Source organism: Nymphalis io, chromosome 2 (assembly GCF_905147045.1).
Source record: "Nymphalis io chromosome 2, ilAglIoxx1.1, whole genome shotgun sequence".
Classification (NCBI taxonomy): Eukaryota; Metazoa; Arthropoda; class Insecta; order Lepidoptera; family Nymphalidae; genus Nymphalis; species Nymphalis io.
The window spans coordinates 4,556,955-4,568,894 of NC_065889.1; the positions used below are offsets into that span (position 1 = coordinate 4,556,955).

The following is an 11,940-nucleotide window of genomic DNA, read 5'->3' on the forward strand; positions in this document are numbered from 1 at the left end:
CAAAACTCGGACGGAGCATGAATTATACGATTTATATAAAAAAAAGTTTAAATGGTATAATCATAATTTTTTCACATGTTATTATAATCATTTAAACATTACTTAAGAGCAAAAAAAATTACATTTTTTTATTAATTTACATCTTCCTAATTTTAAAATTTTACTATTATCTGCATAGAGAAGTATTACTAAGGATTATCTGTAATATGTAAATGATTCTGTTCTGACTCTGTGCACATAATTATTTGAGTTTGATTTTTCAGATTTTGTTTCTTGAATTCTTACACAGGGTACACCGGTACTTACCTACATAACCAATTAACCATTATGATATATCGTACTATGCAATTACACAGTATTAAATCACCTATATATATGTAGAATAATTGTCAATTTAACTTATTGGTTATTGGGAAAGGAATGTTATCTTTAGCTTGTCTATACTTTTCGTAGGTTTTTAAACAAAAAATGTCGTTTTCATTTGGGTCTAACACATCTCAAAGCGCAGGTTTTGGTTCTGCATCCAAACGTAAGATTCAATCAATTTTGATATATGTTAAAAGCAATGCAACACATATATTTTCATGTTGTTATGGATCATTTGCATATTGTAATTTGTTTAAATTTCAGCAACTTTTTCATTTGGAAGTACAAATACTGCAACTACCAGTACTGCCGGTTTTGGAGGGTTTGGTACAACAACATCATCGTCTGGTTTTGGCACATTTGGTGCTGCTACATCCAGTGCAGGTTACTATTTAATACATTCTTTTAAAATAAAACTATGTTAATAGTTGTGAGATCACATGTTAAGTCATTTGATTTATTTAGTATCTATGAAAGCAGCTTCAATATTTATAGTGACCCAATCAATGTTAGATATATTTATATGTACAATAAATAAATTGCTAGTTAAATAAGATACTAGTTATCAAGGGTTTGGTAAGTGCTTAAATGTATTTAGTATGGTGGTGTTCAAAAAAATATTATTTTTGATGTTATTTTATTCTAAATGTAATCGACATGTACTAAATAATTTAAAAATAATTTAATCTTGTTTGGAGTTGTGTTTGTTAGATCCTTTACTAGTATTGTCGCACATCTCAGACACTATCATTATATGTAAAGCAGTATACTATGCTTACTTTAATATGAAGTTTATTTAAATGCACTTTAATTTTATTCTTTTCTTTACTATATTTTTAATTAGATATATTTCTTTTTGGTGGATTCGTACTATTATCTGGTTATTAAGTTTCTTGATGAGTAGAGATAAGTTATTAGAAGTGCGCTGTTTTCCTCATATTTTTTTGTATATATATGTACATACATATATTTTTAGTGTAATAGAGGTGATGTGTTGTAATTAAATAAATAAACATTTCAATATAGCTTAATTGTGATTTATATTTTGCTATAGCAACTCCATTCGGTGGACTTAATACAACTACAACAACTGCGCCAACACTTTTTGGAGGATCTGGTTTTGGAACTACTGCAGCTAAACCAGCTACAGGTAAGTTATTTCTAAAAGGAGTGACATTTAACTTTTATTGTAAGGTTAAATATTACTATTTTAAGTAAAGAGCTTTTTAAGAAGATAAAAGACAGAAATCTATTTAAAAAATTAGAGAAAAAATTAAAAATATTTGTTTCTCAATATTGTGTTTTATAGAATCAATAAATATTTGAAATATTTTGAATATCGAAAACATATTCTAAACTTTGTATTTAAAATATTTAATATAAATATTTAATATCTCTAAGTTTGCTTTATTAATGTTAAACTGCACACAATTTCTTTTAGGATTTGGAACAGGTGCTTTTGGCACAAATACTTTTGGGACTGGTGCAGGTTTTGGCACTGGTACCTCAACATTTGGTAGTGCCCCACCAACATTTGGTACTAGTACTGTTGGTGGTTCTAATTTTGGCACTGGATCCACATTTGGTTCAACCTTTGGTGCCAAAACTACAACTACTGGTTTTGGTGGTTTTGGAACAGGGCTTGGAACAATTGGTTTTGGTCAACCACAGGTAATGATTAGTTTTCTATTAAATAATTCCTTTTATTCAATTCGGGGTTGTATATTTACAGCCTAGTCTGGGAAAAATGCCACTTAAAAGTATAAAATTTGCTTCCTATGTTCCCATTATTGGGCACTGCTATCCCAAACTTTACTAGGTAAGGGTGGGTTGTTACCACTTACTCATCACCTCCAAATATTTATACTTAATTATGAATTGTTCTAGTTAGAAGGGTGAGTGACCCAGTGTAACTACAGGCACAGGAAACATAACATGTTAGTTCCATAGGTCGGTGAAGCATTGGTATCCCAAATGGAGGGATCTAAGGGATCATTAGTATTTCTTCCGGGGCCAATGTCTATGGGTTGTGGTGATTACTTACCATATGGTGGCCTAATCGCTCATCTGCCTACCATTGTCATATAAAAAATGGGGAAAAACCAATGGGTTTTTGTATTCAAATATCCTTAAATGATAGGCATTGCTGATACGTAATATGAGTCATGATTATATCTTATTTAAGTTTATTTTTTAAAAACAGCTGTTTTATATAATATATAAATATTAATGACATTTTAATTTATTAAAGTAATGTTTGTTGGCATGTATTTTTTATGCATAAATAAATAAGTCTCTATAGTCTTCATTGTAATGCCCAATGCTTATAATAAAATGCTTGTTTTAATTGAAGCAACAACAAATACAACAGCAACAACAGCAACAACAAGGGCCAACAAATGCCCATGAAGCTCTGGTTGCAGCAGTTTTTAATTGTTGCGTATTTGGTGATGAGAGGGACCAAGTGTTGGCTAAGTGGAACCTTCTTCAGGCTCAGTGGGGCACTGGTAATTACTTAACATTTGTACATTAATAATTATATAGAAAAATAAACAGTAGTAGCAATTTATGTAAGGATTAGTCACCCAAGTTTTAAACAAACTGCCAAACATTGCTAGTTAAATAAAATCATTAAAATTGTATCTTATTACAATTCAAATCTTTAAAATAGTATCTTCTTGCATTAGAAACAATCTTTGCCGTTTAGCCCATTCCCTATTTTACTAACACAATGTTTCAGTTGCAGATCAGTCGAAATTAGATCGAAATAGAATCAGGAATGTATCGTAACTGACCTCCTGTTCTCTTATTCCCAGGTCAAGCATACTACAGTCGTACTGCTCCACCATTAGAGCTCAATGAACAAAATCCTCTTTGTCGTTTTAAGGCAGTGGGATATTCAAGATTAGGAGGGAAGGAGGATAAAGAAGGGCATGTAGCCATGGTGTTCAATAAGTCTGAGCCAGAAATAAAGTAATTACACATTTTTACAATATTTAAACTTGCAATAGATAATATTAGAAAATATTGATAAAGCCTAAATGTATTTTGCGTAAAATATGTATTTATTTCCTAAAATTATACAAAACATGTATATGAGTTTAGAGATTGGGTTTTTTCTTATAAGAACACACACTGGGTTATATATTCTGGGTTACGCTACTGTCCATTCTGTGCAATTGGCTAGTCTTTGAGAATGTCCACTAAGTACTGTTGTTTTGCAGTAGAATATCTAATGAGTGGGTGGTACCTACCCAGACGTGCTTGCACAAACCCCTTCCAGCTAATATCCTTTGCTTTAATTTTTTTTTATGGTTTTTAGGAACAATCAACAAGCATTATGCACTTCATTATCCGGTCTTTTTGGCAATAAGCCCAATTTGGCGGTCAACATTGAATCTGTTAAAGCTGTATCAGAAAACAAGACTCAGGTATAATGACTTTTTCAATTAGTTAAATATCGTAATTTATTTTGTATAGAAATAATACTCTGTTAATACATGTTATTGTTTTCCTGAGACTGGAGCAATCTGAGTGAATATTAATATTTACAGGTGGTAATATATGTTGTTGACAAAGGAGCTGGTGGACAGCACATAAGTGCCTCAGAGTTGTCTGCATTTCTGAATACAGGTGTTGCTCGAACAAACCTCACTAATGCAGGTTGTTCCAGCATCACACCTGTCACTCGACCCACACCTCAGATGCTAGAGCAATATTTGCAAAACCCACCACCAGGTAATTTTTTATCTTAAGTATTATTTACAATATTGCATAATAAATAAGTTCAATGGATGACATATCCGGTCTTTTTGGCAATAAGCCCAATTTGGCGGTCAACATTGAATCTGTTAAAGCTGTATCAGAATTAATCTGATTTGTTTCTTTCGTAGGTATGGACATGCGGCTTTGGAAGCAGGCACAGGCTGATAATCCTGACCCTGAAAACTACATACCGGTTCCCATTATTGGATATTCAGAGGTACAAATTATTTCAATACTTATGTTAATACATATTTTCTTTGGATTTCGATAAAATATACTCCAAATCAATTTTACATAAAATAATAATAATCTTTTTTTGGGATTTGAAATTACACTTTAAACTTCAATGCTAAAATAAAGCAATTGGTTTTCAGATAAAGTTCCGTGCGCGATGCCAAGGCGAGGAGGCGGCGTTACAAGCGAGCTGGTTGAGGCGCGCTGCCGACACGCTGTCCGCACTGCGCACGCGCCGCGCCGCCGCCACCGCCTCGCTCGCGCGACTGTCGGCCTCGCTGCACGCGCTCCGACACACGCTACTGCAGGTACACGCTCACACCTACTGCCGACACGCTGTCCGCACTGCGCACGCGCCGCGCCGCCGCCACCGCCTCGCTCGCGCGACTGTCGGCCTCGCTGCACGCGCTCCGACACACGCTACTGCAGGTACACGCTCACACCTACTGCCGACACGCTGTCTGCACTGCGCACTGGACTTACGATTTAGTAATTTAGATCAAATAAACTCAATAAGGACTTATCACTTATATATAATAATATTGCAGGTGATATCTCGCCTGGAAGTCGTCGGTCGTGTGGGTATTGCTTTGAGTCCTGAAGAAGAAGCGGCCAGAGCTCGTTTGCAAGAGCTGGCGTCTCAACTGGCTGCTCCACCATTGTACAATGTTAGTTTTAAAATAATACTATACTTTTTTTCTTTTTTTTTTTTTCAGCCTTTTGCCATCCACTGCTGGACGAAAGAAAAAAAAATACTATACTTACTTTTTTGAAAATATTTGACGGTCCAAATGATTTACATAAATAACAGAGTATATAATATAATACTAAATTCTTATACTATAATTCAACGCCTAGTAAATGTGTGTACTAAAAGGCCGGTCTATTGGTATTGCAATAGGGTATACCTACCCTATTGCAATCCAAGTATGAGTAGAAAGAAGTAAACAAAACGTAGATTTACAAATTGCATGCGATTTTCTAATTGTTCCGTTGTATTAAGCACTGTAAACCGTCCTTGATTAATTTACCTTTATTTATAATACAACACTATTCCACATAACTTATACCATTCCATTAATTTACCACAATAATTTTCGATGTTCCGATTATAACTTCGTGGACATTGAAAACGCGATTTTATTGTAAGATAATCATAGATTATTAGTTTGTCATAGATTATTCAAGATCTCGACCAATGATATCGCCTCAATTGATATCGGTGACAAATGATATCGGTGGCAAAGTTGTTTATTTGGGTTTTCTCCTTTTGTAGTTGGAGGCTATAAACTATAGTCCGAACGCGTAGTAAGAAGAACTTCGGACCTTATAGTTTTGCTGGAAAATAGCTGTTATTAATAAATATTGAAAACATAGTAACAATAAATGAAAACAAACCAAAGAACACATGCACATAAATAAATATTACTGTTTAGGGCAAAAGGTTCGCAAATTCTCACGTGATTCGCGATTGACATACAAGTTATGTCGGGTCAACGTACTGAATTATTCTTATTTCGCAACCATAGTGGTATTTTTTTTTTTTTTTTTTATAGAATAGGAAGGTGGACGAGCATATGGGCCACCTGATGGTAAGTGGTCACCAAACGCCCTTAGACATTGGCATTCTAAGAAATGTCAATCATCGCTTATAGCCAATGCGCCACCAACCTTGGGAACTAAGATTTTATGTCCCTTGTGCCTGTAATTACACTGGCTCACTCACCCTTCAAACCGAAACACAACAATATCAAGTATTGCTGTTTTGCGGTAGAATATCTGATGAGTGGGTGGTACCTACCCAGACGAGCTTGCACAAAGCCCTACCACCAGTAATATACCTTGCCTTGATTTATATCTTCCCAAAAAACAACGATAATGTATACGTCGCTGCCAGACCACGTTGATTCGAAATAACTAAATATATTTTGATGTTTTGAATCGTGCGGAAATTGAATATAACTCATATATCAAATTTCATATGATGATGTCATCATATGTTAAACGTAAAACCAGTAACCACGAATGTTATCGTTTGTATGTCTTGTATATCGTTATTTGTGTAATAACCAGAAAAAAATGTTTTTTTTTTTTTTTTAGATTTTAATTCAATGAATTTCCTCTTGATGTATAACTTAATCATGATACATTATCATGAGTAAGTTATACATTAACGAAGCTTTCGTATTTAAAGCACTCAAGTGCGTGTTCAAAATATCGTAGATATGTGATATTGCAAGTCTGGACGTGATACGTGAATTTGGCAATACATAAGTTATTGATGAACTGCGAATGAGTTTGGTCGAGTTTTTGTACACACGTTGACCGCGTGCCGTCTTTATCTGCATCTTATCAGCCCTTATCTCCAGACGTTTTATAGACAATGTATGCTGGGGATAGGTGACTTGTACATGATAGTATAAGTTTTGTTCTAATTTTGGCGTTCTGTGATCGATATAGGACTTTTATCTCTATATAAAATCATCAATTCATATAACATACATATAGATTTAAATAAAGTAAAAAGTAAAGGTAACATCGAGTCCCAACTGCTGAACTTAAGCGTACCCTTCTCTTTAGAATAACTTTGGTCCAATTACGTACGTGATACACAAGTGTCAGAATTTTATTCGAAATGTGCATGTTTTCTCACAATGGTTTCTTAATCGCCGAGTACGCGATGATTTATTACCTACAATTAAGCACATGAAAAACTCAATTGTTGTTAAGATTTAGGTGTTATAGTTTCTCGGCTATATTGGCTCGATGAAATGAAAGAAAATAGCTCATTATTAAACAATAAAAGCAAAAGAAAAACTAATGATGAATTATATCTTAATTATATATAAAGTTCCAGTTAGTATCTAAAAGCAATAATTAACATTCCCACTAAAACACAACAATTATCATTAAGTGTAGGACTATTATGGAATCGATAGTTACGTCTTTGTATCACCGCATTGTTTCACTGGAATACTAGCCACTTTTAATATAACACATTAAAATGTCATTATGTACTTATGTAACTTACATACCTGTTTACAAATAATCAGTAATTAGGACGCTGGAACGCGTGTAGCAATATCAATGTCGCTTATCTACGTATCTGGTTATAACCGGCGCGGTAGGTAAATGTCATGACGAGTAATTCCTTGATTGATGCACTAAAGTTTATTGCTTCAATAATCACGCAGTAAATATATTATTGTCAAGTACCTAAAATGTATGGTGCTAGGTAAAGTGTTCTTTGTTTTAATGTCAAATTTATTTGTCTTGTACAATATTTATTCTGAATGCTATTGGCATAGTACGTTTTAAACGGTATCGCTAAAGTTATTATGTTTGTAGTGTCAGAAAAATAATTGGTTTATTTAATAAAATAAATAATTAATATTTTTTTACAAATAATGTAAATTATACAACATTTCTAAAAAATACATAACAGCGTAACAATATAACAGGGTACGTGTTTTGTATTAAGTAATAAAAAAAACCAGTCGAATATCAGAAATAGAAAGGTTTTATTATATATACTTTATTGTTACGGTAACTAAGGCACACCAGTAAGAATAATTAAAAAAAGTAATCACATAATTCCTCTACTCCACTATCACGTGTCTCTTTCTGTTTCAAACGTACATTATATGTATCATTATCGTTTTCATTATGCGTTTTTTATTATTTTGCCCGATGTGTCGACAAAGTTGCATCTGTCGTGATCACGAGCTACTGGCATACAAATTGTTTACAATAAGCATTTCCCTGACACGATTGTTTAGCACTCATTTTGTTGAAAACCATAAACCACTGTACCATTACAATGACAGCGATAGCGCTGCTAACGGTACATAAAAGTGTCAGGCGTCGTATGACGTCACTTAATCCTAATAGATTTTGGAACGGATAATAAAATAAAGTACATTCCCAAATCGTAAGGGATTTTGCTGCACCAACCCATGAATACATATTGCATAAAAGTCGGGCCTAATGGAGAAATAATTTTCTGCCCGACAACCCTAGAAACTAGTGTATTTGTTTGTACGTACATTAAATTGAACTCGAGCTATAGCTAGATTACATTTTTTTTAGTACACAAATAAACTACTTATTTATTTCTAGAGATAATTTCGGTATCGACTTAACGCTACATATTATAAATAATAATTACACGCAAATATAAACAAAAAAAAATATAAAATACATACGAAAACTTAAAAAAAATTTGGACAAAAAGTATTAATTATGTTATGTATAAATAATTATTTAAAAGTGTTCAGTGTGAATTGTTGTGGCTTTTTTTTTAATTTCTTACACATAATATTTAAAAAAAAAAAAACAAAAGATCTGTCAACTCACAACAACTACTATCACAACCTACATCAAAATATTTTGATTAAATTAATATGATCTTGTAAAGGGACATTGTTCGTTATGGTCAGATTTTTTAATGTTACTTTAATTGTGGAAGGTATAGGTCACCTATATCTATTGGAATGGGTCACCTTCACCAATATATATCACTCTACACAATTAATGTGTCCAAGTGTCCAATAAATGTGTAAAATTGTAATTTTATAAACCATCCATATTTCATTTGTGTCTAATTGCATTTGCTCAATCGAAATATAACAACACAGACATCAATAGCTTTTGGTAAAATAATTAATGAGTAAGTGTATTAAGCGTGATTAAGTTTGTATAAAGCTCGCCTATTATCCATATGTTAATGTATTAAGAAATCTAATATAAATATTTCTCTAGGGTCGATTAAATGAACTTCTATGCGCCGTTCGCCTACAACGCAGCGCGAGTGCGGGGGCACCGCATGAAAGATACCACTTAGATCCAGGTGAGATTATTTATAATCCAGTCTAATATACAAGTAAATTCTTGTTTAAAAAACTATTTTTTTTTCCTTATTTTTCAGAAACGTGTAATGGGTTTGTAATGTGCTTAAGAATTTATTGTTTTGTTTTTTTAGGTGCACAAGAAGACGTGAAGCAATTTTTATCTCTACAACAGCGTGGGATGGCTCATTTGCTCGACACGGCTCGGAAGGACCTGTCCGCGCTCAACACTATTGCTGAAGGAATGGCTCGTCTCGTGAGGACTTAGCAGAGCGTACAACCGACGAATGACTATTCCGCGCATTTCGTTGAATGGTTCGGTTGAATTGTGAAAAACTTTTCCGCTAGTGAGATACTTGTATAAACTGTAAGGTTTATTTTGTAATGTTCCTTCTATAACATTGTCTTTGTAAATATGATATTCCATTGAATCAACTGTAATTTTGAATTGAAATAGACGTTTCTTATTAAAACTTATATGACTTTGCATATAAAATCCATTGAAGTGTTGTCTTATCATACAACAATAATGTTTGATTTTTGTATCTCGATGATGATATGCTGAACGTGTTGGTAAAGAGTATTGTACAAACATTGTATTCCGCGTACAATGTTTTACATTGTAGTCGATCAAAGCAATTATATAAAATTAAATAAATTTTAAAAGGAATAAATATACTTTATTTTCAATACTTAACTTTTAGTACTTAAATCTAAAGGCAAGTCTGTATGTCTGACTAGTTCTTCCATAGGTTTGCAATCTATGCGTTTGACACAGATTAAATTTAGGGGTACATCCTCGATGCATTCATACTTCTCAGATGATTCTTTAAATGTATCTCCAAATGTGTTTGGTTCTTTCGGGAACGCCTTTTCGTCAATTGTTGGTCTCAATACCGAGTAGTTAAGGCCACATGTGTAATAATTTCTATAAGCATGATCGTACATTTGGGAATATTCTAAATATGACATTTCATGTGACGGGACTCTGATTGGATACACTTGTTTAAGAGGTCTCATGTAAGTGAGTCGGTCCATAACGGGAATATAGCTTAAAGGCGCGCCCAACGCTGACGCTGTGTATGAACTAACCGATTTGAAGGGCGAAGTAGGTGATACGATACAAGGGGGGCTGTATGATATGGAGGGGGGTGATGTAGGCTGTTGGTTGTAAATGCTATTTTCCCGTAGCGGGGAGTAGCTGTCTGAACTTTGCCTTTCGTCAGATGATTCCCGCCTTGGATTATCCTTTTCATTTATGAAATGTTTGTACGTCTTGACGTGTTTTCTGAGACTCGATGGGTCTGTGTACCGTTTGTTGCAGCCAGAGACCTTACAACAATATGGCTTGTCGACTGTGTGCGTGCGAGTGTGTTTGAAGCGGTCGCTTGAATTTGAATAGGCTTTGCCGCATCCCTGTTGAAAAGGAAACATTTTTTATTTACTTCAATAAATAACATTTTAACTGAAAATGCAATATTTTTGTATATTTTCAATAAAATATTTATTTATGAATATTTATTATTATGTAAATATGTGTATTAGATCATTTACCTCATAAGGACAAACGTATGGTTTTTCTCCGGAGTGTGAACGGAGATGTATTTTCAAGTTTTCAGCCCTGGAGAAACTCTTTTGACATTGGTTGCATGTGTGCGGACGCTCGTTGGTATGTGTCCGTACGTGTACCAACATTTTGTACCTGTCCAAAAATAAATAGACATAATTATATTTATGAAGTCGCTATAATATATACATATAATTTTTTACCTGTTAAATTAATTTGTTAATTTAAATTACAAAATAATAAATTTACTATTTCGCTCAAAAGTAAGTAAACTATAATTACATCGTAAAAAAAAGAACTTTGCATAAAAACCTACCTCGCGTTAAAACCTCTTTGTGGTCTTGAACAGTCTTTCCAACAGCAATAAAAGAGGCCATCTCTGTGTGCGTGAGCGTGAACCCGGGCGATGTGTGCGGACAGGCGAGCTACGTTTGGGAACCTCAAGCCGCAACCCCTCCATCCACACGTGCCTTCACTGATTTCAAACCCAGAATCGCTTGTGTGTTCTGGAGACGATCCTCCTAAATAATCTTCGTCATCATCCTATTAAAACAAAAAGGATTAAATATAATCCAATAAATTCAAGGACGTGATCAAATTTTTCACTTTTAGTCCTAAAATAAACGCACCTTTGGTGGAAGTTGAGGTAAGACATTTGTCCTTGCAAAGTAAGGAGCGAATCTTTCAGCCGGTATCCACTTTGACACCCTACATCCTTCATCGCGTATCTGCGGTCTCATTTGCGGGAAAACTAACATTGTTTTTATGTTTACAAAAAATATAAATTACTCAAAAGATACAACTACTGTCCAACGCGCGTTCGGACCGTGTAGTGATGGCTCGCGCTCGCGCTGTCTACTTATAAAAGGTCTCACAGCGCTGATAAGCCGCCGAGTCCCCTGCGAACACGCCCGTTCTATTACTAACACCTTTCTCAGAATTTGATTTCAATTATCACTTCTTACTAACTCGTAGGTATATTGGGAAAACAAAATTCTGGGGATTTTAGCAATTTAGTTTGACTCGTAAACAAGATATTCTATATGGAACAGAGTTACGCCATCTACTAAGTAGCATAGCGATGTAGGAACGTTATCAGAAGCCGCCTGCCGCGGCTATAGTCCAGTTTTTACCAGTCTGATAGGCCCCGGTTCAATAGGT

General features: G+C 34.2%; 2 protein-coding genes across 2 annotated transcripts; one reads left to right on the forward strand and one right to left on the reverse strand.

Annotated features, from left to right (window-relative positions):
• Positions 1-240: 240 nt before the first annotated feature.
• On the forward strand, positions 241-9,689 carry LOC126779509 (probable nucleoporin Nup54). The gene is made up of 13 exons (XM_050503560.1): positions 241-529; positions 631-750; positions 1,421-1,516; positions 1,808-2,037; positions 2,720-2,873; positions 3,183-3,339; positions 3,689-3,797; positions 3,921-4,104; positions 4,260-4,348; positions 4,506-4,673; positions 4,914-5,033; positions 9,127-9,214; positions 9,347-9,689. Exons 1-13 carry the CDS (start codon positions 469-471, stop codon positions 9,478-9,480), a joined length of 1,710 nt encoding a protein of 569 aa, XP_050359517.1. The 5' UTR covers positions 241-468; the 3' UTR covers positions 9,481-9,689.
• A 181-nt stretch (positions 9,690-9,870) lies between these two features.
• LOC126779557 (zinc finger protein GLIS3-like) lies at positions 9,871-11,650 on the reverse strand. The gene is made up of 4 exons (XM_050503662.1): positions 11,409-11,650; positions 11,096-11,322; positions 10,767-10,914; positions 9,871-10,628 (listed from the first exon to the last, which is right to left on the reverse strand). The coding sequence occupies exons 1-4, from the start codon at positions 11,535-11,537 to the stop codon at positions 9,906-9,908; spliced, it is 1,227 nt and encodes a 408-aa protein (XP_050359619.1). The 5' UTR covers positions 11,538-11,650; the 3' UTR covers positions 9,871-9,905.
• Positions 11,651-11,940: the final 290 nt, after the last annotated feature.

Bases quoted from the DNA above. Each gene is read 5' to 3' on its own strand.
- LOC126779509 (XM_050503560.1), top strand. From the start codon at position 469: ATGTCGTTTTCATTTGGGTCTAACACATCTCAAAGCGCAGGTTTTGGT. The intron at 530-630 runs GTAAGATTCAAT...TTTAAATTTCAG, and splicing joins TTTTGGTTCTGCATCCAAAC to CAACTTTTTCATTTGGAAGT. The intron at 3,798-3,920 runs GTATAATGACTT...TAATATTTACAG, and splicing joins TATCAGAAAACAAGACTCAG to GTGGTAATATATGTTGTTGA.
- LOC126779557 (XM_050503662.1), bottom strand. From the start codon at position 11,537: ATGTTAGTTTTCCCGCAAATGAGACCGCAGATACGCGATGAAGGATGT. The intron at 10,915-11,095 runs GTAGGTTTTTAT...ATTTTTGGACAG, and splicing joins CAAAGAGGTTTTAACGCGAG to GTACAAAATGTTGGTACACG. The intron at 10,629-10,766 runs GTAAATGATCTA...CCTTTTCAACAG, and splicing joins CATACGTTTGTCCTTATGAG to GGATGCGGCAAAGCCTATTC.